We start from the raw sequence: 27,632 nt of genomic DNA, 5'->3' as shown, positions 1-27,632 counted from the left end.
ATGGAGTAGTCTTAAAGAATGTATCGTCTTCACAATAATGCCTAATGACAAACTGAAATTGGACATGTAGAATATTCATGAAAAGTCTTCGGATAAACAAAATTATTTTGTTCTGACTTTGTCCTCTCCACTCCACTAACTCTAATAGTTATAATCTTCAATGATTTTGATTTGGTTAACAAATGGTGTATCTTTTCAACGTCTCTGAGACACTACACGCGGCAGTGTTGGTAACCAACTCACTCATATAGCCAGTTTTTCTACCCTAAGTTCACTAAACCAATCGCATTGGAATTTTAACTGCAATAAACCAGTTGGTAACAAAATTCCCAATAAACCAATCTGGTCTATCTCAATGAATCTAACTAAAAAAAAAAATTCAAAATATATTGAGCTATAAATATTAATAAATCATGCTGTATATTTTCATATAGATTTTTCATAATTTTAAAAATGCTAGCCATTAAAGCTTAATTATATCAAACCAAACAATATTTAGGTTCAATGTAACAGTTCTTATGCTACAAATACAATACATTAACCGGTAAACCGGTGCACTCAAAACCAAAACTCTTGTTAAACCGTGCCATGACCATCGGGTATTTGATTAACCGCGGTATTATCGCCGTGCCATGACCAAACGATGTCGTTTAACGCAGGCCTAACTTCTTCGTAAAACCTATTGTACTCAAGAGTATCTCCCGCCGATTTGCAGAACTCCACCACTGACATCTCCGGCGCCACTTCGAACACTTCCGCCGTCATCGACAGCCGTCCTTTCCTCCCTTCCGCTTTCCCCTCAATCTTCACTCTGAAATCCTTCGCCGTCTTCACATTCATGTCCATCTCCTTCGTAACCGTCTCGATCTTCTCCATAATCTCCGCCGCCGAGGACCGCGACGTGAACACCGACTGAACCTTCCTCTCGCTCTGGAACAAGCTCGACAGATCGAACCCCGACGACATCGACGAGATGAACTCGAAGGCGTTGAAGAACTTCGGCGAAACCGCCTCCGTCTCTTCCCGATCGCGAGCCTCTCCGTCGAAAGCTAATAACGGCGGATTAAAGCTTTCCCTGAGCCACGGCGTTCGCATGATCTCCGCCACCGAGATCCGCCGATCGGGATCCACGACGAGGAGGTTGGAGACGAGCCTCCTCGACTCCGGCGAAAACCACGGCGGGAACTCGAAGTCCGCTCTGAATATCTTCCGGTACATGTTCATCAGATTCTCTTCGCGAAACGGCAAGCATCCGGCGAGAAGCGCGTACAAAACGACGCCGCACGACCATATATCCGCCTTCGCGCCGTCGTACCCCTTCTTCCGGAGCACCTCCGGCGCCACGTAGGCCGGCGTCCCGCACTGCGTGTGGAGCAGTCCGTCGTGGAGGATCTGCTCCGGGAGCGAGGATAATCCGAAATCGGAGATCTTCAGATCTCCGTTCTCGTCGAGGAGGAGATTCTCAGGTTTTAAATCGCGATGAGAGACGCCTCTACTATGACAAAAATCAACGGCTGAGATTAGCTGATGGAAATATCTACGAGCCGCGTCCTCGTGGAGCTTGCCTTCTTTGGAGATTTTGTCGAAAAGCTCGCCGCCTCTAACGAACTCCATGACGAAGAAGATCTTGGTCTTGGTGGCCATGACTTCTTTTAGCTCGACGATGTTTGGGTGGCGAACGAGCTTCATGATGGAGATCTCGCGTTTGATTTGTTCCATCATGCCTTGTCGTTTCAGTACGTGGTCCTTGTTGATGACTTTGATGGCGACGCTCTCGCCGCTGGTGATCTCTTTGCCGTAGTAGACCTTCGCGAACGTTCCTTTGCCTAAAAGCCTCCCCATCTCGTACTTTCCGAAGAGAACTCGACGTTCTTCCTCCATTGATATATTATTTATAAGTGGTGTTTATGTACGTACGTAGAATGAAATGAAAAGTGATATTAGAGTGAACGGAGGATGATTAAGAGAAGATGTTTTGTTGATCCATGAGAATTTGATAATCTCAGTCACAGCTGAAGAGGAAGTGCAATTTCATGTTCACCATTGGAGGTGAGAAAGTAGAGAGATGAAGATGATAATGCAGAGTGCAATATGGGAACAAAAGCCATGGAGTGGAAGAAGTTATGAGGTGTCGTCGTTTTATATACACTCATCACTCGCTCACTCTTTCACTCATAAGTCATAACCCATATGGCCATATGTAATAAGCCATTCACTAGGCAATATTTATTTAGTTTTCAATAAGACTAAAAGTATATATATATATATATATATATATATATATATAGCAGAATATTTCTATGTCACAGTCTGTTTCGTGAATTTTCACATTTAAATTAGCTATCAAATTATTTGTATTTTCTGTGTTGTTAAAAATGGTATGATAAAATGAAGAAATATCAAAATATTCCTTTTAAATTGTTTGCAGTTAAAAACTAATATAATGGTGCTAGGACAAAGATATTTTCTAGTTGCAGCACCTGAGTTAAAAGGATCCAGACATGGTCGTTTGAGTTGAATTTTCTTCATTTGCTAATTATTTTCCCAACTAGGTCAAAAAATGAATATAAGATACGTTATTTATAAGAATACTTGATAATATACAATTTACATCACCTCATTTGGTATACAATTTACCACTAATAACAAAGAAAAATTTATTGTTGCTGTAATAAACAAATTTATATGAAAAATGAGTGTAAAACCACCAACGTCAAATGGAATAGACTAAACCTGAATAATGAATAGCTAAACTGGTAAATGCTTATGATACGTCTAATATTTTGTTATCATCAGATAAAGAATAAGATGTCTCTTCTTTTTGTAAGCTGCTTTAGTCGATAGCTAGAATGCTATAGACTATAGTTTACACATTTCCTGTAAAGAATATATTTTTCCTTCGACGTCATAAAATTAATAACTATTATTATGAGCAATAGTAATTAATACAGTCGAAGAAAAAGGAGTAGGGTTTCAAGTAACTCTCAAGAATATATCAATTATTGACAAAAACTTCTAAACACACCTTAAAATAATGTCAATAATTCTCTCCAACGGTCTAATGCCTTTTGTCCCTTATCTTATTAGGTAGTTCCACCCAACCTTTCGTATATAAATTTTAAAGCTTAATTTAACATCATTTTCATAAACTAGCATATTTACCTAACTTTTATATAGATAGGTGAAGATCATTTGTAATATGCATATATTTAGTAACTCAAATCATCTCAATCTTTTATATAACTATTAGAGAAAATATCAATGACAAATGTCTTCAAAAGTGTTTGAGAAAAGAAAATTAAATTTGAAAAAAAAAACATTTTTAGTATCATGATACGGTTCATGCATATACTTACTTTATCACATGCCTTCATATCCGAAAGAAAAGCTGACATCGCATATAAATTATATTAAAAAGAAAGAGAAAGATAAAGAGCTCTCTTACAATATACAAATAAGAAACTTCATACTTTATAAATTCTCAACCAAAAGGAAACCGTAAAAGTTGAAGACATGTTTCTTGTTTTGTGAGGCTCAATAAACAACCATCTCAACAATAAATATACATATTGCGTTTAGTAAAGAATGTTTTAGAACGATTAGTTAGGAATTCGTACGTTACAAACCATTAACCAATAATAATAACATCAAGAAAATCTAGTAATGCAGAAGCACGTAGGTGGGATCCGTGAAAAGTTAAAAGTATAGCTGGTCATAATTTATACTAACAATCAATATTAAACACGAAGATCGGACACACACACCCTTGACCCTTGTGGTGTGTCTCTCCAAACGAAACAGAACAAAAAATAAAACGAAATTTCAAAAGAGAGGAGATTGATAACTTGCACCCAGAAGAAGTAAATATCGCACTATACAGTATACAACACAAGTGAAAAAAAGGCTAAAAGGAAGCTGTCGATGAGTTTTACAGGGAGAAAGCTTTTGCTGAATTTGAAAACTTAGTCACAGACTTTATTTTTCATTATTAAAATTCAAAGCCATTGATACTCCACCAGCACCTTCACAAAGCAAGCTTTCCCTTTTACATATACAGTCCCCATCCTGTTTTTTTAGCTCTGGGTACATTCAAATGGGTGAAAGTTCCCTTCTGCAAACTCTTGCATCCTAAACCTTTGCAGAAGCTCCACAGACCTACAAATGGATAACAAAACACCAAAATTTAACTCTACGAACTCTGATTCCTTCCGCCTTTGCTTGGTAGTATCACAGGAAAAACTTACAGAGGGTTCTCTCGATTGCGGCTTAGCTTCTGTTGATTACTCTCCATTGCTTCCACTACATTGGCTGTTGCAGGTCCAGCTGATCCACCCGCTACAATCGATGGTACTGATGCGATTGGACTCCACATCTTCACACATTTTTTCAACTTGCATATGTTAATCTAAGAGCTCTTCAATTAAAATTGCAGGGGAGATAGCTAGCTTCTATGCGCTTGCTTACCTTTATTGTGTTATCGATTCCACTCGTTGCTACAACGCTATCAAAAGGATGGCACTGAATGCAGTTCACAACTAGAAACAAAAGATGAATTTCTTTAGCCAACTAATGAAATTCGAGAAAAATTGATTTATGTATTAATGGAAAGAAGTGATAAACAACAAACAAAAACCTGCTTCATCGCCAACAAGTACTTTCATAAGCCTCCCCGTCTGCTTCTCCCATATAAACCACCTACCATCATCACTTCCACACGCAATATATTCACCTAAAATGTGGTAATAAATGTTCACAGAAAGTCAATAACTATGTAATCTTTTTCCTACCTCGCTGGAATTGCATTCAGATGAACATAAAATTTGCAACCCGAACACAAAAACGTACCTCTCTGGCCGAGAAAACTGGCTTGCTTAATATCAGTTCCAATGTTACAGTGGCCAATATATCTACGCTTCATATCAATGGCTCCCTCCGGCTTCAGATCACCAAGAAACAAATGGGGTAGATGGTATACATCAAGTTAACGAGGAGTATGAAACACAACACACAAGAAACCAAATACTAACTGGAACACAAATTCAATATGCTAAGTTTTCTTTTTTCCGAATACAATCGAACAGTTGCATAATCTGAAAACTAACCTGATAAGAGGTTCTATCATTTTGAGATGACGATGCAGTTCCTGAGGAGCCATTATCACCAGAATTTTCTATGGGCTTATTATCATCACTTACTCTATGAATTCTTAGATTTAGGCAACCACGCATAGCATTCGAGTCTGGATCTCCTCCTTCATCATCTGACATGGAAGTTTGAATATCAACCTCTAATTCCTCATCATAATCAGACTGGTCTCCTTCGGATCTCGACATATCATGCGAACTGTCACTGTTCGCCTCTGATCTATAAAGTATGTCGCTCAAAGAAAGTACTCTACCAGTTCCTCCTTCTGGCTCCTCTTTTTTTTCAGCTCCAGCTGATTTGTCAATCAAAAGACAAGTACATGGTGATTTTAAAATGTAAAAAGACGAGCCCTTCATCTGTATATGATATATTCTCGTTATTGCTTTACTAGTAACAGATGATTATAATTCATTAAAATGCAAAAAACAATACAACTAAACAAGAACAGCGAGAAAATATATAAAACAACTAAGCAGTTTCATCTAGAAGAAAAGACATACACTAAAGGTCACAAACCTGCTTGAAGATCCCTTTTAATGCTCTCCACCTTTGCCACTATATCAGCATCCGATGGTTTCAATTGTTGTGCAGCTGTCGCAAAATCCAGAGCTTCTTTACATTTTCCCAACTGTGAGAAAGCACGAATATATAAGAAAATGGAAAGGAGACTAAAATAAATGCTTATTGCAGGTCCAACTCTATGTCCGATCGTAAACTAAATTTTTTAACTGTGATCAGAGCTATGAATTTACTTGCTGCAATGCTTCAGACATGTAGTAATGAGCTTTAAAAGATGAAGCATCAATTCTCCTAGCATTTTGGCAATCTCTTGCGGCCATATGAGCATCATTCTTCCACTTCCTCTGGAAAATAAAGAATTCAACTGATTAAGATTATCAGCAACGACTAACGTAGGGATTCAAGGTAATTACAGGCACCAGTTTTAAAGGACCTTGAGCAACAATGCGGCACGAGTACAAAGGCATTCATGCCTTAGCGCGGACTCAATATCATTAGAATGCGCATCCAGAACTTCATTAGCTGCCTCAATTGCATAGAAAATATCCGTACCTTCTTCTAAAGAACTTTTAGCAAGTTCTACCAACTCGGTGCACTTCTTTAACTGAAAAGAATAGAGTCAGATGCACTAAGCAAATGGGATGGTAAGGTCACTTTATGAAACAATTACAAAAGGGATGCGAGTACCATTGCAGCGTTGCCATTTCTGTGAAAGCCATTTTGAGTGGTGGAAACCTGAGGTGGAGATTCTACATCATGGAGAATGTTACTCAAAGAAAAGAAGTTCGCTACATCTCCTGGTGTGTATTGCATGGTTCCAACGCCTACATGTAACAAACCAAGGTAAGAATCAAAGTACAGCGAGAAGAATCAAAACAAGTTTCGTTCCAATATGAATATTCACTTCTTTCTCTTAGCAAATGCAATTATATACCCGTATGCTTAACTATTCACGGAATTTAAGCTTAAAGCAGCAAGCATGTAAACTGTAAATACCATTATTTACATTCATCAGGTACACATGCTCCCCGCTGTAACTGAGCAAAACTTCTTCACCATTAGGACTGAAAGTTACATGAGTTAGGTGCAAATTTGTTCGCCCCTGAAATATTCCAAATACGTAGTGGACAGTGAGTTTGAATTAAAAAGCCTTTTATTTAAGAACACAGCAATGCTGAAGTAGAAGAGTATATTAATATCAATCAAATAAAACTAACACGTTCAGAAAGATGCATGGGACAGAAATAATTGACACATGGAGGCGGAGGCATCCTTTTCCGACATGATGTCAACGGAGGGAGCATCCTTCTATCGTACAAACGAGCAAACGCATCACTGTCAAAGGAGAGAAAAAAAATAACTAAGACGTTAATTAAGAAAAAGGAGAGAAATTTGATTCACAAACACGGTGACAAATACCTCCCACCAACGAGAAGTAGGTGTGGTCTTGTGGCACTTATATCACACGACTTCAGGGACAGAGTCTGCTTAGGAGGATCCGCTAGTGCTCTTTTGGCTCCACTTCGCAGGTCAAGCTGCAAAACTCAGAGCTATCAACAAGGCATCGCAAAATTCAGAGCTAATCAACATGTAACCAAATTTGAATATTACAAGAACACTGCGGCAATCTTGGTGAGCGGATCCAGCAGGAGGACAAGAGGTGGATTCACGGAAATCATGCTGCCGCAGAGTCCCATCTTCGCTAGCACTCCATACAACATTGGGGTTGCCTGGTTCGACCTGCATGATGGTAAAAAACAAACAGCTGAAAATGGAAGACACCAAAAAACTTATTAAAAAAAGAGGTCTTACAGCTAGCTTTTTCACTCTCCGCGTGTGGCATTGGTACATTGCCGACGGTGTAAGAGCATTGTCATCATCTGCTCTACCTCTTAACCCGGCTAGATTGAATAGCCTAACCTATATAATATATGACAAAGACACATCCCAATGAATACCAAATTCAATACCGAAAAAGGAGTGAGTTTAACATACTTCAGCATCTCCAGCACCAGAAACGACAAGCTCGTCAGAGGTTTCAGGGACGAACTTGGTACAGAATATATTGGCAGTATGCCCCGACTCTACAGAATGCACAAGCTTTCGACTGGAGTAATCCCAAATATTAACCTACAAATTACAACCAAAAAAAAAAAAATTTTAACATTCAATACAAGTCAACACTACAGAACCTCTCAACAGAAATCAGATGCTCAAACGGATTATAATTTACAAATCATTCACTCTCCTCCAAATCTATAATAACAACAATATGAACTTTTATCCACTAAACATCACTCCGGATCACTATAAACTGTTCTCTGCGACATCTTAAGCAAACCAAAGACGCTCATAAACAAATTTTTAGTTTATCAGGATAACGCAAGGAAGGTTAAAGGAATCAGATATTTACCCTTAAATCATCTGATCCAGAAACCAAGAGTGATCCAGTAGAGTTCCATGAGATAGCATTAACACAGCCTTGATGTCCCTGCAACACACACACACACACAATAAACATTCATGAATTCAATTAAGTTATAAATAAACAAATCCCAATACAAAAATAATAATTACCTCGAGTTCCTGTTCCTGGGAGAGTCTACGAACCAAGGAAGAATGTAATTGCATTCTTTGATCAACGTCCTACACATACAAACAACACTCCCACAAAGACTCAATTAGTTTTGCCTCACAAGGTTACACTAAGCAATAAGAGCAAAATATAAAGTGAAGAAAAGTCTCGCTGAGAAACGTACATGACTTGGCTCCGTGGACCTCGAGTGGAGGAGATTGAAGATGTTACCATCATGGAAGCTTAGATTTTCCATGGCCGAAAGCGATCGCCACCACCGATCAGATAGAAGGAAGAAACTCGAGACAATACAAAGCAAAATAAAAGCCCCTTTGCCTCTTGGCTTTGCTTTGTTTTTTTTTTTTTCACCGTACCCGCTGGATCATTCTACTGACGGATGATCCCCTGCGCACATATGTTGCGTATCCATGTACTCCCAACACATCTGAGCCGTTCGTTTCTTTACGATTTAATTTACTGTGCTGCTTTGTCAAAATCAAGTAATTATTGGTGAGGTTGACTGGTCTCAGCAGTAATTATTTTTTCGGCCCATTGTAGAATTCTTGTAAAATCAGGTTCGTACGAAACAGCCCATTATTAATTCTGCATTTTCTTCCGAAATAGAGAATTATAAAATCCTTTGAAAGTAGAATAATCCATGGAACTCGACCTTATGTCTTTCCTTTTTCTAGTAGGTTTCTACATACTCTACTACGGCAAGATCCTTTGCATGCAATGCTGGATCTGGATATCATGTGTTCAACACACATCAAAGCCATTCTACTTTTCTTTTTTTGCAGTTTAATAACATCAGCAAACTAAATTTAATTAAATTATAGTCTAATTTCATAGAATCATCGTCATGAAAGTCCATGCATCCCTGCACAGGAATGAAAGTCTATTCCGGGTCAATAACATATAACAAAGCGTCACGCTTAAAGATTTATCGTAACCAAACATGGATTTTTTATTACTTGTAATGATACTGAAGAACACATGTACAGTCTTGGTATATACTGACATCACTAGTTGCCAAGGAATTTGGATACAACATATATCCTACTGATCGAAGAACCAACAACTCCAACAAATCCTACGTAAGAGAGAGGCTACTTGACGCAGGAGCAACACAGCATATGTTGTATATGCAATCTTATAGGCAGTATATCACAACTGTACAAGACCACAGAACTCATCCAAGTCATTCTAAAATCCACAAAGTTCTGTGCTCTATTTTTTGGTCATCTGAACAACATATGCATGTATATATATGTCTTTTGTACACATTTGTGATATCAAGTCATCAACTACATAACCATTAAAAGGCACCAAGTATATCTCTAATACATAGCACACATATGCATAGAGAGATAACTAAAAGATGTTTTATGCAATCTTGTTCCATAGTAGTATTACCAATTTTTCCAGTCTTAAAGACGTGAGTCCGCCATATACTACGCATTTGCTAAAACATAACTACGAAAAATCTATTTAGCCAAAACACAATAGACATTTATTACTAATCTAATATTTATATAACAAATCCAGTAAAACCTCAACTAACGTTTGATGGTAGGATAGTTAAATGTTCCTATTAAATTGCTTTTGCTAGACGATAATCTTTTTCTTCACCACAACAATCGGATATTAGCTCACTCTCAGACGTATCAGTGTATATCTAACCATCTCTGGCTGATTATACCTCTTGATTGTGCACAGCTAATCAAAAGACCTTAGATCACAATAGTCACTTAACCAACAAATAAACTACAATTCCTCTTATTAAGAGCTCATCAACTCCCAACTTTTGTTGATTGTCGCCATTAAACCATTGATAAACCCAATCTAATCTTATTCAAGTGTATTCTAGCTATAAATAGTTGACTAACCTTTTATAGTTGGGGGACATTCAATATAGTTGTGATCTAGATCGTCTGCAAAAACAAAACGTGTTTGTTCCAGTGACAATAGAGATTTAGAATATAAACATTATACTCCAACGAGTCTAGCAAGCAAAATTGGTCAACGAAACGTAACCCAAACAGATCTTATGAGAGGTCTAACAGATAGTGAGCTAGGGTCTGTGTATACACACATTCACATATATGTCATGTCTAAAGATATTATAAGACAAGATCATCTTGGAAGTCTAGAACCTATATCATATGCCAATCAAAGAAAATTTGGTATATATGCAACACATGTATATATAATTGGTATACAGACATGAGCTAACAAATGATCACCAAGATTCATGAAGGAGAAGTTATGACAGAACGAGAATGAGCACGCAAAAGTAAACTGTATACATATTAATTTTATACAATTCTCCCTTTGTGTGCTCGCTCTCTTCTGTCAACTTCTTTTCCCCCATCAACATATATTTATTTGCGACCATATTTAAGCATGTACTATATAGAAAAAAACATATATGTATGTATATTCATTTATATTCAGGTAACTATAGCCCAGAAACCGATGATAAAAGAGAGTTAAACAGAAAAAAAAAAAAAGACACAAGTACAGATAGACGGTACTTGAAATCAAATCTAGGAATAATAGCAACTAAAACGTGACCTCGATCGATGGTTCCATAAAAGGAAAGTACAAATCTAAGTACTGACACAATAATGTAAATTAGGGTTTCTTCTCTGATTTACAGCCCTAGATCTCTTTCAAAAGAACTGAGTCTAGACAGAACTGAATCTAGAAAAAAAAAACTGAATCTAGAAAGAACGGTGATGAACTGATGATACACTCAGGGTTGAATCTGGAACGGATACAGATGAGTTTATTTCCTTTAGTCTTATATGTATTATATCACTCTCTTGCATGCAACAAATGTATATGTGTCGGCTCGGTTTGCTCCTATCAAAAGAAAAGAGAAGTTAAATAGAGAATCGTAAAACCCTAGAATGAACAAAATCTGAAGCCAGATTCACTGGAATCAGAAAATAAGGTGAGAAACAGAGAGGGAGGGGAGAAAAGTAAGTACGGATGAGAAACGCTTGGCTATGGTTCGTCGGAAAGAGAAACGTGTCTCGATCAAAGGCCAGGCTTTGTCGTTGGTCGTTTGATGTGATCTGGGAGACGATATGAGCCGTTGGATTTGTCTTTTTCTTATTCATCAGTTCTGTCTCTTTGCCGTATTATCTGTTAATAATGTCCTCCTCGTAATTGATTGGGCCTTTACCGAGGGTAACACGCCATTAGCCAACGATTAGAATAGTTAAAAGTGAGTAGTGTTAAAGTAACTAATGCGGTGGAAATATGGATTAACAGGCGGCAGGACTATATATGATGATGCTTAAGATCATCTCCAATTGCTCTACTTTTTTTTTATATAGTTTACGCTGAAATAAAACAACTCGAACAATTTTTGCTTACATAATATTATTTTATAAAGTAGAATATAGAAAAATATCATTGGAGCAAAAGTTACTTTATAATAGAATTGTTCTATTTTTATATTTTTGTGTAAATTATAAAAAGAAAATAGTATGTTCATTGCAGATGTTCAATGCTTATTGATTTAAAAAAAACTTAGTTGTGTTTTCCGTTTGTTTAAAAAATAAAATGAATATAATTAACAATTTGAATATCGAAAATAGTGAAAATGCAGATATAAAAAAGTTATCACTTGAAAATATATTATATATGGATATAAATTTAATATCCATAAAACTGTATACTTTTGTTTTAATCTTTATGAAAGTTTTGAAAAATCATTTTATATTTGTACTTTAACAAAATCCTTTAGCAGAGTTAGCCATTAAGTACACTACACCCCCAAGACCAAAGCTGCACATTATAATTATACCGTTATTCAGAAAGGTTTTCAGATTAACATTTGTAGTTAACAAATAAAGTTATTAGTTTGGTATTCTTATGACTGAAGAATTACATTATGCTTGGATTCACTGTTAAATATCACATACGCTAGTGTACCATAACTAATAACAAGCTTATGTAGTGCATACCATCTTCATATATGACGTGATTGAAACCGATTTGCAAGTTAAAAGCACAATTGTATCAAAGAGGGAGTGAGACTAAATGAAAAAACACTCATTCAATAACAATCATAGTTTATTACTTTGGTTGAAATTTCGGTTCGGATTATTCGAATCAGATTCAGGTTCAGATTTGGTTATGGGGTAAAATACCTGGGCCTATGTCCAACTCATAAGAAATCAGGCATATATAGCCCGTGTTGCCGTTTATTTGTTTTTGTCATCAACGGTAATTGTTATCTACACTCAGGCCAGCAAACAATTACGCATCAGTTATTACTGGACAACAAGAAGCAGAATCTTTGATTTTGGTGAATGTGTTGAATTCAGACACTTTTTATATGGAGAATTGTCGTAGATGATGGAGATGGAGAATAGACAAGAAGCAGAATCATAACTTGTTATTTTCTAATAAATTACATGCGTTGACTGTAAGTAAGTATTAAGATGTATTTATATTTTTACCAAAAAAAAAGATGTATTTATATGAAAAAATGAATTAATTATTACAAAGGTGCAGATTATGCTTCAGGGTAAGTGGGAAGCACGATGATGCCCTTGACTCCGTATTAATAATGATCAGAATCAATATTCCTTTATCATTCTTTTTCTCATTAATAATTGTCTTCTTTGTTCAATTTATTGGCACTCGTTTGAGTTGGAGAATCGCTTTACGGATTTTTATGAACATGTTAACTTTGATGAAAGTATGATATACTACATGTTTTTTTGATCTAGAATGATTATCTGCATGAACAAAGAGTTTATAAATCGTCATGAATCAGATAAGATTGGTGTCTATAACATTTTATGGTTTGGATTACCCACAGACATTGAATTCATTCAATAAAAAAAAAGAATATGATTATTGAAGAGAGAAAATGTTGTTAGCAACAAGTTGTTTAATGGGTGCATGTATCTGGATGAAACGTCTTGTACATATGCGTGTATACGAATCAACAAAGTCAATCATATAACAAGGGGGTGATCGGTTGGGTTGTAACTATAAAAAATTTACTTTAGCATTTTGTCTATAGGATTTTTGATTTAGCTTTAAGTGATGTAGCTTTAAAATTTCCTACAGCTAAAAAAATGGGGCTTTAGAAAATAAGATGTCTACAATCATTTTTTGTGTGTTTTTGATATAGTTTTAATTTTTTGGTTGTAGCTTTAAAAACCAAGATAAAGCATGATTGATAATATTTAAGGTTGTAGATGAAAATTAAAACTAAAGTCACTTCTTACATCCCAACCAATCACTCCCCAAATATATATTTTTAGCAAAAGAAAATGTATAACAACTAGATTGACTAGACTATAACTTTTAACACGAACAAAATTCAGTATATATGCATTCTAATGAATATTATTTTTTCATGGGTAGCTTTCAGATTTAAGAATCCATAAATATTTTAAGATTATTTTTGATAATTTCATAGTTTTAAAACTACAAAATCTACATTGAACAGTTGTTTATAGTTTTAGGACTAAAACAAGTGTTCATTTAAAACCGGCTATGATTTTTCTATACGTTCAATATAACAAGATTTTACAATATGACTCTTACAATAGTTTAATTGCAGCATGAAAACAAAGACAATTAATACTGTTTGAAAAGTGAAGAAAAATCATGGAAGTTAGAAACGAACGGAATTTCCGTGATGCACATTAAAAAATAAATGGTTATCATATCAAAATATCATCACCCTCAATTATTTAAGAAACATAAATAAAATTATTATTACAAAACTGAAGAACGGACAATACGGATATAATAATTGGCAAACTGGCCCCTCCAAAACGTAATGATTGATGTAAGAAGGCGCACGGTAAAACGTCGTCGTAACGAACCTTCCATCGGACAAACAAAAACGACATCGTTTAAGTTGGTTCACACACCTCTCTTTATTTATCCTCAAAACCTACCCTCTCTCCCCGTTGTCCGAGAACTCCTCTGCGTATCCTCTAGATCTGTTCGTTTTCGAACATCTGTTATTGCTTAATCTGAGGTACGTTACGTTACACTCCACCCTGCCTGAATCTGTTTAACAGTTACGGTTCGTTTGTTATTTTTTCTGTTTCTTATTTTCTCTTTTTTATCTCAGATCTACCGATCTCCGTACAGGTTTTGTTGTCCGTATGCTGTGTTATTATCAGATCTGTGATTCCTATGGCGGAGACTCTCAAAGAAGATTCGATAATGATTCGAGAGGTCTGGAACAACAACCTCGTCGAGGAATTCGCGCTGATCCGCGAGATCGTCGACAAGTACCCCTTCATCGCCATGGACACCGAGTTCCCCGGCGTGGTCCTCAAACCCGTTGAAACGTTCAAGTATAACAACGATCTCAACTACCGCACCCTCAAAGAAAACGTGGATCTCCTAAAATTGATCCAGCTCGGTCTAACCTTCTCCGACGAGGACGGCAACCTCCCCACCTGCGGCACCGACAAGTTCTGCATCTGGCAGTTCAACTTCCGCGAGTTTAACATAGGCGAAGACATCTACGCTAGCGAGTCCATCGAGCTGCTGCGCCAGTGCGGGATCGATTTCAAAAAGAACGTCGAGAGGGGGATCGATGTGGTTCGGTTCGGGGAGCTGATGATGTCGTCGGGGATCGTGCTGAACGATTCGATCTCGTGGATTACTTTTCATGGCGGTTATGATTTTGGTTATTTGGTGAAGCTTCTGACTTGCAAGGAGCTGCCTCTCAGGCAGGCGGATTTCTTCAAGATGTTGTTTGTGTATTTCCCCACGGTTTACGATATTAAGTACTTGATGACTTTCTGCAACGGGCTTTTCGGAGGGCTGAACAGGCTTGCGGAGCTTATGGGTGTGGAGAGAGTTGGGATTTGTCATCAGGCTGGGTCGGATAGCTTGCTCACGTTAGGCTCGTTTAGGAAGCTCAAGGAGCGTTATTTCCCTGGGTCGACTGAGAAGTACACCGGAGTGTTGTATGGTCTAGGTGTGGAAGATTCTACTACTACTACTACTAGTAATGTTGCTAATTAAGTTTCGAGGGGATTTGCATTAGGTTTTTTAGTCTTTGTGAGTGTGTGAGACCAATTAGACTTTGTGTTTGTGTAAATTGGTTTTAGCAAGTGATTGTTGTGTCTTTGTTTTTTTTTGTTTTTTTTCTTTTCAGGAAAGAAAAAACCTCTTTGATCAAATGAGGAGGGGTTGTTGTTAATGTTTTAGCTTTGAGTTTCTGAATGTATATCATTTCAGCTACCCCGTTTCATTAATAAATAAAACTCCAAATTATAATTTATTTTTCTTTTTACCAATGTGACATTTTAAGTGAACAGTCTCTTGCAGCGGTTGCTTTTTCCATCTTGATGCAACTTACTCTGCGTTGGAATTGGATTTGCAAAATTTGGTTTCTGTTGAAGGGAGAGTATGTGTCTTTTGTAGTTAGTCCGTAAACGAGTGTGTAAAACATGTCAAATGCGGATCTGTGTGATATAAATGCTCAATAACCTGAAGGAAAGCTCAAGGACTTATTTATTATTATCATCATATTATGTACACCTGAAGAACATGAGTGGAACTGTAAAAGAAACAAAGCAATAGTAGCCATCCTATCATTCTATCAAGTACTACAGCAGCAGCAAGTTCTAACAGTAGCGTACTGTAAGACAAAAAAAAGGCATTTGGTGTATAGTCAAGACGACCTTTTAAGTTTTAACATTCTTTGGTGTCTGAATTGGGCCTGTAGTTGTGGGCTCTCATTGGACCTTTATTTGTATACTTGGCTTCTGATTTGGTCGTTTTGTGGGCTTTGATCACTGGTCATCAGAAGGAGAAGAAAGGCCTGTGGCATTATCATCTAACGATTACATTTTTTCATGTTCGTCTAATAAATTAGATGTGCTTAATAAGTTTTACAAACATGTCTCTTAGACAACTCTTCTTCGAGTACTCTAAACATTCTTCTAGTCTAAAAAACCTGTGTAATCAACTCATATAATTGTGGATATATTTGTTTTAGTACTTTGTGAATGATTTTAGTAATTTTAGTTAGGAATGGATAAGAGAAATGATATTCAAAGGCCTTGCATGTTTATCAAATTGCTTTGTACCAGCAATATATCAGTGCCAACCCTAGTTATAACGATTAGTTTTTTTTTTAAGATTTCTAACGTATTCCATGAAAGAGTGCTTTGAATAGTTGGATTGGATCATGTAACTAATCAGCAGCACGTGTTTATTGCTTCAAAAGTTCAAAGTTAAGCCACCTCTTCTTTTGTGTATTAACAAGAAAGAAGCCGTCATTTTGTTTGAGTGTTCCCATTTCCCAGCACAAAGCAAGATACTCCCCCCATCTACACTTATTTGCAATGATACATATCACTGCTTTGCTGGTTTTTCATCGGTTATTTAGTTTTATAATCTTTTTATTTCTTTGGTTAAATACTTAAATATATACTAGAAAAAGTCAAATGTGTAATTATTTGGCTTCATGGATGCTATACAGCCATAAACATTTTCAATCCATTAACAAACAAAATAAACAGATTTCTCAACCCTTAAAAGTAGGGATCATCAGTGTTTAGATAAGATGAAAATTTAATTTTTTTCAAAAGCCTAAACTTTCAATCCCATTTTCTGATTGATTTAGCTGTCAAGCACTCGTATACTTTGCTGTTAGTTTGTTCTGTTGTGGAAAAGGTAAGATTATGGATATTTTTATTTTTAATTATTCATCACAAATTGGTAAGCAAGGGTAAGATGTAATTTGGAAGGGATGTTCTGAATATTTCTGGAAGAGACATATGAGATCTTACTAAAAAGATTTATTTGATTTGTGATTACTGATTACATAAACAATGTTATATTTGTAATCATTCATGTGGGGGTGTGTTTCCCCTGCACCAAGTCTTTCGTCTTCCCCTTTTTCATCATGTTTCTTGTTTTTTCTCAGTGTCATTAGAAATATAAATGACCGTATCCTTTCGTTACAACATCATGTGATCAGGATTTCATCTTGCAGTTTATGGAGTAGTTTACGATTGAGTTTCTCACTGAAGAAAACAAAAAATACAGATAAAAAACACTAGCCACTGTCGTTTAATAGTGAAATCAAATATTTAATTTTAATGATTAACTAACAATTATATCTTTTAACACAAACAAAATTGATTCTCCGAATCAGGTTCCCTATTTCTTAAGTTTGTAACATTGGACCCACCAATTATAGGTCGCATTCAACAAAAGACTCAACATACTTAAAACTACTTGTCCTAACTCCTAACTATTACATTTTTGGATTTTACTACACATTTTTATTTATTTATTTTTGGTTTCCACTAAGTATTAATTTAAGCTAAAGCTTGGAAAAATATAAACATATCAAAGATTCTTATCTCCAACCCTAGATGAGACGTGTTGTCGTTACACTTTGTTTCCCCACCCAAACCAGAACAATTTATTGGACTTCAATATTTTTGTAAAAAGCCAAACTATATTCATTTTTAATTAATACTCTATGACAAACCATTGATTATCTTCTATCACTAACAAGGAGCGAACTACATACAAACTCTATAAATAAATATTATCAGAACTATAAAAAAATTTAATTTATAAAACTATTAATTTACAAAAAAATTAAAGATTTTTTTTATATTAGAATATATTTTTAAATAATAAGAAAATGGTTTATTATTCGTGTATATATTAATTAAGTTTTTAAAATTTGACTTTCATATCGTTTTTATTATACTATTTAGTGCATACAAAATATGTTTTATAGAATTTAAATATAATTTTAGATATAATTTTACTAAATATTATCAAAATATATTGAAGTATTAAAAAATAGAGATGAACTTTTTTGTGAATGTAAAATTGTTTGTACTTATATAAATCTTATATAATTTTAATGGTACTATATATTTACATAGAATTTTCTAAAAATTATTATTTTATTATTTTATCGATTTGTGTCATATTTTGAAGTGGTCCAGTTTGGAACCGAATAAATTTATTAATTAACATGTTTATTAATTTATAGAGTTTATATTGTAATTCTCTTTCGTCGCATTAAATATTATTGACTAATATTTTGTTAGTAATGACCTTTATTAATAACCTTTATTAATCCACAGAAAGAAAAAATGTTAGTGCTAGATATCACTAGATATTTACAAATGATGTCGAGTAATTAAGACGAAACGTTATGAGAAATTATACTTGATAAAGTATACATATTTCCAAAGGAAAATAGATTCAGTTCTGAACTCTCAAGTGCGTTGGGACAGCAGAGTTGGCTCCAAAAACTAAAGTATTCACTATTCAGAAAGTGATAATTAATGTCCCTTAATACATACAATAGCATTCAAGCGGAAAGTAAAGCATAGTAGAAATGATCAAAATAATTATACATGGATCCAAACACACAAATATCCATGATCAATAATAGGAAACAAATAATGTAATCCTGGTTTCAACACAAGCATTTGACATATTGCTAAGGCCATTTAGAAACTATATATGGCACGAGAAAAACTACACGAAGAATCATATAAAAGTGGCAGTCAGTGAGTCACTGTGAAGTAGAATGTGTATATAGATAGGTACTGTGGATATGAAACCCCTTCACCGTAAAATCCGGGTAACTATTAAGGATTCCAATGGTTATAAAGAGGAGAGGAGTGAATATGAAGCAAACATCAAAAGGAAGAGTAGAAAGAGTACAAAAGAGAGACAGATAAGCAAAGGAAATCAACAGTAGAAAGCTAAAAGGAAACAGATATGTCCACTTTCCTCTCAAAGTTTCAAAAGTACACAGAAACATCAAACATACCTGAATACTATCACTTGGTCCACTCTCTCTCTCTCTCTCTCTCTTGTTATTGAGCATCCTTTTCATTTCATTATCACTTGTTGTCATCTTCATCTACTCCATCAACAGGTTGTGTTTCATCAAACAAATAAAACCGGTCCCAGTTTTTTGGAAAATCTTTGGAACTGCTAAGCTTTCTTTTGTCTTGTTCCCCCCCTCATCTCCTTTCTTCCTCTTACAAAATATTCTAAAAAATATCCATTAGTTTACACAAAAACTGAACACTGTACATATTCAATCACACATTTGAAAGATGGGTCACCAATGATGGTTTAGTAATATTTTCTACACATATATCCGCGGTTGCATATACGCTATATACACCATAAGAAGACGAGTTGGCCGGTTGGCCCTGGCCCCTATGAGAATCTGTCCATAGGAAACAACTCATCTATCAATCAGAGCCAGATTTATCCTGGTCACAATGGTCCACTCGATGATAAATATCAAGCACAGTTATAAACTATAAGAAAACATATATGACATGTAAGTTTTTTTGGGGTGAAATATATGGCATGTAAGTTGAAGAACTATTAAGCATATAAGGGCATAAGACATAGAGAAGAAGAAGAAAAAAATAAATAAAGTAAAATAATGCATAATAGAGAACAGAGGTTTGTCTATCAAAGTAGAAAGCAGACAAATAAAAAGGTTGATGTGAAGTGAAAGTTGGCTCCTATAAAAGGGATAAACACAGGTATTAGATGGTGGAGTTCCAATCAGCTTCAAGTGTTTTGTTCTGTCTTTGTGTGTGTGTTGTGTGTCAGCAAAACCAAACCAAACCCATCTCTCTCTCATCTTCTTACTACTTTTCTCCACTTATATTAAAAACCCAAAAGCATTTCTAGCAAGTACTCTTTCCTTATGTAGTATCATCTTCTGAGAAAAAAAACCCAATCACCTCATGGATGCCTCCAGGGACGAGCCAAAGCCATCTGATTCCTCATGCATCGTTTCCACATCCAACACTCTTTCATTGAGCCTAGAGCATTACAACATAGACGCAGAAGAAGATGACTATGACCAAAAACCAGGAGAGGAAGGCATAAAGCTCGACCTTATGCTAGCAGAATATGATTATAGTCAACCACAGCTCAATCAAGAACTCAATCTCATCGACAACTTAGACGCGAGTGTAGCCACTCCGAGTCATAAAGGGTCAACTTCCACTGAGCAGAAGCTTTTCTCATGCAACTACTGTCAAAGAACGTTCTACAGCTCACAAGCCCTTGGCGGTCACCAAAACGCCCACAAAAGAGAGAGGACTTTGGCTAAGCGAGGGAAACAGATGGAAGCTTTCGGCCATCCCTATGGCTATGCTCCTGTCCCGTTCCATGGACAGTACAGCAACAGATCATTGGGTATTCAGGCTCACTCAATGAGTCACAAGCTAAGTTCATACAACGCCTTTGGTGCTGGTGAGTATGGTCAGTTCAGCTGGTCAAGGACACCACTTGTTCAGCAACCAGCCATAGGTAGACTATCTTCAACAATAGAGAACCGTCATCAGATGATGTTTCCTCCACCGTTGACTTCAACATGTGAGAACTTCGGTAGGTTCGGTGCTGGAACAATTCCAGTAGATTCTGAAGAAGAGCAGCAGAAGAACCTTGACTTGTCCCTCAAACTCTGAGATTCTTCTTGTCTCTTCAATTGTTTTTTCTTTGTGCTGGTTTTTGTTGTCATTGATATGTTCACCAGTATTACTCAAGTGTTAGTACTTATTATTGTGAGTATATTTTGTCTAGCATAGATTTATGTTGTACATGTTTCCATATTTCTACAAGTTTTCAGCTAGACATCAATGGATTTCTTTTACTATATAAAACTTTTCTAGAGTGTATAAGAAAGATATGGTATTGAGATCTACAGGCAGATTTGTTGTCATTGATAACCAGTAAAGAAAAGACTTATGGTCACAGTTTGGTTACCTAAAAGTTATAAGGAAAACATTCTTTTAATGAGAAACTGATTAACAAAGACACAGAAAGAAAAAATAAAACAGATATAAAAGAAGAACTTGTTGTTAGTTGTGATGATGACAAGAAGCAAAAAGTTCAGAAGAACAAAACACACAGTTCATACATCATATAATCCCTAATAATGCAGCTAGTAGAACAAAAAATATCATGAAATAATCAAGAATCCAATGAGATCTTTGTGAGGCCCCAAAATTTGTGTTCACTAGATAAATAGTGAGTAATATTTGGCCTTTTGGATAATCTTTATGCACTAACTTACATATACATTAATAGAATGTACACAGTAACCATGTGAGTATGATCACAAAAGGTGGAACAACAGTCAAAACCACGAGACCAAAAAACAAATTTAAAAGGACTGACTCCAACTGCTTTACACATCTTGAGGTGAGACATGTCTACTGAAGCAAACATCAACACAAGAGTCTTTTCACGAGTTATATGAGCAAACTACCAAGCTGAGCAGGTAACTTGGAAGAACCAGAAAGTCCTCTTGAGCATGTAGCAGACGTGATACTATGGCCGACTAGAATTTGACAGTAATACTCAATTACGAAAGGTTAATTGTATAACACAACGAAAATTTGACAATGTTGCATTAATCTCTAAATATTGGACAACATCAAACGTTGGCATATGAATCTTGAAATAGCTCTTTACATTACCAAACTATTCACGTAGAACCAACTAGGACTATGCACATTTTCCTCGCACTAAAAATGTAGACAAAAGACAGATCATCTTGTCTGTTTTCAGATACACATTGGCCACAACCAACAAAAATAAACCAAACAGTTTCATAAATAAAACCAAGAATAACACCAAGGCGGCAGACAATAACACATGTGAAGAAAAAAGTAAGTCTAATGGAACCAAACCTCATTTTGATTAATAACTCTTGGGTCCATTTATATCTTCTTGTATGCAACAGTTCTGACCCCAACAATATACTTCAATCTAAGTCACGCTTTCCTGTAACACATGGCAGAACAAAGTTGAGACCCACAGATTTTTGATGGATCATTCATCATCAGGTTGCTACCAAATATTCTACCCGCACGAAAAGGGTATCCATTTTAATACACTCACTGTTCTAGATGCCTTCTCGACGATGCAATGAGCATAAGAAAGAAAAAGAGAGAGAACAAATATATGAACAGTCATCTTTTCATTGTAATTTGACATTTTCCAGTGCTCTCTTGTTTGCAATGCCTTTAGATTCAAACATTTCTATAGTTTGAGTAGTTCACTTCTCCAGCGAACACTTTTTTTGAACAAAAATCTTGATTTTTTAAAGCCCATAATTAACGGTTTCTACAATTAGCTGGGTAGGCCATTTTGTCATGAAATGAGTCGGCTTCTACAACGTTTGAAACATTCGCTGATGGTGATTAATTAGCGATAACAGGCCGAACAGCATTTCTTGAACGAAGGATAAGTTGGGTTTAGGCCCAAGATAAAGTAAACTGTCTAAACTTACAAAAGAACACGGACTTACCCATTGATACTATGACATGTTGTATGACCGTAAAATAAATTAATTCTAAGGTGTATGACACTTGACACAACATCATACACAACTGATTTGGGTGTAACTTGTAAGTAGATAAAACCAACATATCAGTTGATGTTTCTCTCCGATATATAAATGACTTTAATTTAGAAAACATAATTGTCGCTGGTTGCACAAAGTTTATGTGAGTTTTTTTTTTGTTGCTTAAGAACACATAATCTCAATTTAGTTTATCGTATTGCATTATTCAAGACGAAACCTTGGACAATGTTATTAGATGTCTGAAGACGTTTTCTTAAATAAATCCAAGGTCTAAACTAAACATTGCTTGTTCGTCACACCACACTATATCTTCTCGTGAATACGCTTAGGGTCCTTATAAATAAATCTTTCTTTTGTTTTCCCTTTCATTAAAGAGACACGAAGATAAGAGTTAAAGTTAAAGTCAAAAAGTTAAACCTATTTCTAATAGGCTTTTATAAAGTCAAAAAGTTGCTCATCTTTTATAGGGGCGAACACTGGGAATGGGCCAAATCTACCGGATTCGTGCTCTCGGGCTTAAAGCGACTCTCTTCCATCCAACGGCTGCATTTGGTGTCTCTTGCTTCCTCTCCCTACAGTCGATGCTTTGCTCCGTGGTTGATGTCTTGCGGGGTGAGGCTACCTACGTTTTTACTTTCTGTTATTTGTTGTTGTTATTTTGTTTTTAGCTTTACTTTCAGTATGTCTATTCCTAGTTTCTATGTTGTTCTGTCAAAAACTCGAAAATGGTAAATATACTTTAACATTTTTACCAAAAAAAAAAAAAACAAAAACTGAGTGCCAATTCATTATATAAAGGCATACGTAAAAAACATTAATCAAGTGTTAGATAACAAGTTGAACAAGTTATAAACTTATGTATGTCTTATGTCTATTTATTATGTGTATATGGTGCACGAAGATGCAGGCCAACGCAGATTCATACCATCCATTTTTCTCTTGTATGAGCTATATATAATTTAATTCAATTCAAAGAAGCAATAATAATAGCTGCAGAAGCATTAATGAGGATGTGTTTCAAAGAGAAACCTAAAGAAAGATCCTAAGAACACAACTAGCAAAGTAGCAAGGGTGAGTACGTACGTAACCTATGGGGGAATGTATCCAAGCTTCCATAACATGCACTTTGACTGGCCCAAACTTATTTATATGATAACACATATTTTATATTCGTTCCACTTCAAGCATCTGACATAAAATTTGATTTCAGTATACATTTATCCATGACGATCCAGCTAAATTGATATTAAAACTGGAAAATGATATAAGCAAATCACGTCACATGCAGAATATGTGATATGTAGGAGGATATGAGCTAAGTTTATATCGATCAACCATTTTATTTTTGTATTCATCTTAGATTCTAGAGCAGTCTCATTAATTCATTTTATTGCAATGCATTAGGGGGACAATATATGGATCAAACTTAACCTTTTCTTTTGATCAACTATCAATCAAACTTAACCTATTATGCGAACTATGTAACTTAACAAAATTTCATCACATGAAAAATGTACGATATATATCGATAATTCGAGAGAATCAGAATCAAGATTACATTTTCCCCATATATAAAAGAGAGATGTTTTTGGTTAAAAAAAAAGATGTTTTTGGTTTCTTGTTTCTTATAAAATAACAGGAGATGAGATGTTCGCACATGGGAGCGTGGACACATACGTAAATTACAAAAACCAGTGCTTTGGTACGCCGCATGCATTACATTATTTCCATTTTCACTTATACTGGAAAATATATTAAATCGTTTTGCCTTTGCTGATATATAAGATAATAATGTTTACTAGAAAAGTATGTTTTAATTATAAAAACCAGATATATAAACTAAAAAAATACGTTTGTCTAGTTGCACTTCCTCCCTTTTCCAGCTACGCATCTGGTGGGTCTTACTATTTCTTTCTGTTAATTAATTAAAACACTCATACTTCCGTGCAATGAAAGTATAAAATAGTAGTTTTTATTAGTGTTTCAAAATATTAATTTAGTTAGATGATTTGAAAGCTTTGACCCTAGAGCGGCGGTTACAGCCACGCCTTTGTTTGTACGACCACCAACTAACTTTGGAGCATATACTATATGTTTAAACTTAGGCTCTGAATGGTGACTGCGGGTTGAGCGGTGCGGGTTGAGCGGTGCGGGACAAACGGTTCAACTGCGGTGCGGTTTTAACAGTTATAAAAATGTATAGATATATAGTATATGTAGAGATTTTTGTTACTGTTAACTGCGGGACGGGGCGGAACGATTGTCACCATTCGAAGTCTTAATTTATTGAAGTTCATAAACTTGTATCTAATATTTGCTATGTTTTGCTTAATACTATGCCCGGTTACAAGCAGTTGTTAATTGTGCAAGCGTTTAAACTTGACATCATATCCTATAAACCATAGACTTTGCGGTCATCCATAAACTAGATCAGGGACATAGTTTCACATTGTGATAGAGAAATAGTTTCTACGTTATGTCATATAACTAGATGATAGATCATATCTTTTTGGCTTCGGTTGCTTAAAATAAAGTTTTATCATACACCACTGTACTACTAACATGTTTTTCAATGTGAAGACTTTACTATATATATGATGTATATAAAGAGAGAGATGACTCTTCATATCTCTAAAGTCTAAATTATAAGGTGGTGTTTTAACTTTAAAGTCTTTTCATAGACTGGTCTTTTTTCCAACACTCTTTTGTCATCAGCATATACTCTTATTCGGAATAAGAGTGTTGATCATGTTAATTATTCATACTCTTATTCCATATACCATATACCATATAGTCGTCTACTGGCCATTTCTCTTTAAACGTGACACTTCACCATATTGATATATTTGAATACTAAGTATGAATAATTAACATGATCAATTCTCTTTCTCTCTAATGACTGTCAGTTTATCAATATTCCCAATATATTATAATATTTGAAACCTTGGATTTTTATACAAACCGATCAACCATTAAATTTCACATGTCGAATCCATCATATATTGTAGACATCAACACATCCAATGTATCAAGAAGAAAAAAACATACAAGATCTTTAATGTTCCTCCTCCAAGAATCGTATCTAATCTTTCTTGCAGCAAAATAATTAAAACTAATCTCCAGAATAATTAATCTATCCATAATCCATCACACACACACACCACTACTAGTAGTCATGTCTCATCAGAAAGCAAGAAGTCAAAAGTAAGAACCAACGTGGCAATCTCGTAATTAAATAGAAAATCTGAGGGCATTGTGTCAATCTCTTTACTATATAAACCCTGTCCTGTCCTGTCCGAAAACTCAAATCCATCTGCTTCAATTTTCTCTTCCTTTCTTATACTTTCTCATCGAACTCGCAAACCGGAATAAAAATGGCTGGAGGTATCGCAAAATGCAGCAAGATCCGACACATTGTGAAGCTGAGACAGATGCTCCGGCAATGGAGGAACAAGGCGCGAATGTCGTCTGCCAGACGCTGCGTACCGTCGGATGTGCCGTCAGGATACGTGGCGGTCTACGTTGGAAGCAGTCGCAGGAGATTCGTGGTGCGCGCAACGCATCTTAACCACCCGGTCCTCAAGAATCTCTTGGTCAAGGCCGAAGAGGAGTTCGGTTTTGCGAACCACGGTCCGTTGGTTATTCCATGCGAAGAATCGGTTTTCGAGGAATCGATCCGGTTAATTAACCGGTCATGTCGGTTCAACTGTACCGATGACTTAAAGAAAACCCGCCACGGTGGCAGTAGGAGCAAGCTGGATCTTTTGATCGAATCTCGGCCGTTGCTTCACGGTGTCTCGGATAAGGCTAACATCTGGTGAACGGGTAATGTGATTCGGGTCCATGGTGACGGACACGCAGGAGATGGCCGTGGAAAGGTGGATGAGTCGTCGTTCCACCTGTGTCGTCCCGGGTTCGAATCCGAGTTTAAGAGAAAATTGCGGTCTAGTTTTGGTATTGGCTTGTAAACCTGATTAAGCAATTTCGATTTCATTTATTTATTCATTTGTGATTTAATTTTGGTATTGGCTGTACAATATATACAGCAATTTCCATTTATATTGATTTGTTCATTGTTCAAACTTTTCCAAATAATTAATGATGTCTAACAGTGAATTTCTTTTATTTCAAAATAATACATGTTTTAAAATTTTCGTACATATAAATAAAATATATTAAATTTAAATGCATAATTTTTATGATTATCTACTTTTATAATTGTAAATTAATAAAAATTCGGTAAATAATTTTTTTTAAAAAAAATTACAGTTAATCACTATGAAATGGTAAAAGTACATTAAATACAAAAAATAATATTTTTTGAAACATTTATTTTTCTAAAATATTCATTTATATAAAACAGAAAAAGTAGATTATAGAGCAATGCTAAACAAAATAATAGTAATGTTTCGAATCAAGATGGGTTTATTGAACTAAACGCAAGTTTGAGATAACCGTATAAGAGTAACAGCATGCTCTTATATACTCTGTGACGTTTAACCTCATTGTTAAGCATCCTAGCGTAAATTCGATTTATAAACTTTGCCATTGGCATTAGAGTGTGAACACTGAACTTTGCTCAGCGTGTATTTATGGCACAACTCGAGTAATTCTTTGATCCCGGTCGACCACAGTATGCAGAAACATACCAAGACAAATCAACATATCACGAATTTGCAACATACAGTACTATAAAATTTATTTAAAAAGGTCAAGATTCTGAAACGGACCAGGACAAATGGAAACTCGATTAAAGTAGAGATAAACTGGCCCAAGAAGAACGGGGTGGCCCATCAAACCCCCAGCCCAAGGAAAAATCGTATCTTCTAAGCATCATTAATTCTACGAGTGCTTAGTCATTAATGAAAACATGATGACAAATAATAAAATTCTTGAGAAATTGAGTCCGCAGGAACTGTCGATCTGGTCCTCTGGAGATGCCTGCGTATCGTTAGCGCATAATTTAAGCTTATGTCACGTTCTCTCTACAACTTG

General features: G+C 35.6%; 5 protein-coding genes across 6 annotated transcripts; 3 read left to right on the top strand and 2 right to left on the bottom strand.

Moving 5' to 3' along the window:
* Positions 1–403: 403 nt before the first annotated feature.
* Positions 404–3,570, bottom strand: LOC103846767 (CBL-interacting serine/threonine-protein kinase 5). The gene has a single exon (XM_009123764.3). The coding sequence runs from the start codon at positions 1,879–1,881 to the stop codon at positions 577–579; it is 1,305 nt and encodes a 434-aa protein (XP_009122012.2). The 5' UTR covers positions 1,882–3,570; the 3' UTR covers positions 404–576.
* A 258-nt stretch (positions 3,571–3,828) lies between these two features.
* On the bottom strand, positions 3,829–11,180 carry LOC103846766 (WD and tetratricopeptide repeats protein 1). The gene is made up of 19 exons (XM_009123763.3): positions 8,424–11,180; positions 8,242–8,310; positions 8,078–8,155; positions 7,660–7,794; positions 7,477–7,584; positions 7,276–7,404; positions 7,084–7,199; positions 6,882–6,999; positions 6,661–6,766; positions 6,352–6,488; positions 6,098–6,268; positions 5,898–6,008; positions 5,662–5,773; positions 5,103–5,437; positions 4,846–4,936; positions 4,634–4,729; positions 4,465–4,535; positions 4,245–4,372; positions 3,829–4,155 (listed from the first exon to the last, which is right to left on the bottom strand). Exons 1-19 carry the CDS (start codon positions 8,493–8,495, stop codon positions 4,074–4,076), a joined length of 2,265 nt encoding a protein of 754 aa, XP_009122011.1. The 5' UTR covers positions 8,496–11,180; the 3' UTR covers positions 3,829–4,073.
* A 2,848-nt stretch (positions 11,181–14,028) lies between these two features.
* Positions 14,029–15,524, top strand: LOC103846764 (probable CCR4-associated factor 1 homolog 10). 2 transcript variants are annotated; one of them, XM_009123761.3, is made up of 2 exons: positions 14,029–14,261; positions 14,358–15,524. In XM_009123761.3, the coding sequence occupies exon 2, from the start codon at positions 14,423–14,425 to the stop codon at positions 15,263–15,265; it is 843 nt and encodes a 280-aa protein (XP_009122009.1). In that variant the 5' UTR covers positions 14,029–14,261; positions 14,358–14,422; the 3' UTR covers positions 15,266–15,524. The 2 variants fall into 2 exon arrangements, with proteins under 2 accessions (XP_009122009.1, XP_009122010.1); XM_009123762.3 differs by having other exon boundaries at positions 14,033–14,261; positions 14,378–15,524.
* Positions 15,525–18,917: 3,393 nt separating this feature from the next.
* On the top strand, positions 18,918–21,349 carry LOC103846763 (zinc finger protein 3). Its single transcript, XM_009123760.3, has one exon. The coding sequence runs from the start codon at positions 20,005–20,007 to the stop codon at positions 20,731–20,733; it is 729 nt and encodes a 242-aa protein (XP_009122008.1). The 5' UTR covers positions 18,918–20,004; the 3' UTR covers positions 20,734–21,349.
* A 1,686-nt stretch (positions 21,350–23,035) lies between these two features.
* Positions 23,036–26,720, top strand: LOC103846762 (auxin-responsive protein SAUR50). Its single transcript, XM_009123759.3, has one exon. The coding sequence runs from the start codon at positions 26,012–26,014 to the stop codon at positions 26,456–26,458; it is 447 nt and encodes a 148-aa protein (XP_009122007.1). The 5' UTR covers positions 23,036–26,011; the 3' UTR covers positions 26,459–26,720.
* The last annotated feature ends 912 nt before the right edge of the window (positions 26,721–27,632 follow it).

This window comes from Brassica rapa, chromosome A10 (genome assembly GCF_000309985.2).
Source record: "Brassica rapa cultivar Chiifu-401-42 chromosome A10, CAAS_Brap_v3.01, whole genome shotgun sequence".
NCBI lineage: Eukaryota > Viridiplantae > Streptophyta > Magnoliopsida > Brassicales > Brassicaceae > Brassica > Brassica rapa.
Note: the sequence above shows the minus strand (reverse complement) of the source record. Positions and strands in the feature narration are given on the sequence as shown.

Excerpts from the sequence above, each read along its gene's own strand:
- LOC103846762 (XM_009123759.3), top strand. The coding sequence starts at position 26,012 with ATGGCTGGAGGTATCGCAAAATGCAGCAAGATCCGACACATTGTGAAG.
- LOC103846764 (XM_009123761.3), top strand. The coding sequence starts at position 14,423 with ATGGCGGAGACTCTCAAAGAAGATTCGATAATGATTCGAGAGGTCTGG.
- LOC103846763 (XM_009123760.3), top strand. The coding sequence starts at position 20,005 with ATGGATGCCTCCAGGGACGAGCCAAAGCCATCTGATTCCTCATGCATC.
- LOC103846767 (XM_009123764.3), bottom strand. The coding sequence starts at position 1,881 with ATGGAGGAAGAACGTCGAGTTCTCTTCGGAAAGTACGAGATGGGGAGG.
- LOC103846766 (XM_009123763.3), bottom strand. The coding sequence starts at position 8,495 with ATGGAAAATCTAAGCTTCCATGATGGTAACATCTTCAATCTCCTCCAC. Across the intron at positions 5,774-5,897 it reads TGTCTGAAGCATTGCAGCAA|TTGGGAAAATGTAAAGAAGC; the intron begins GTAAATTCATAG and ends GCTTTCTCACAG. Across the intron at positions 4,937-5,102 it reads ATGATAGAACCTCTTATCAG|CCGGAGGGAGCCATTGATAT; the intron begins GTTAGTTTTCAG and ends GGTGATCTGAAG.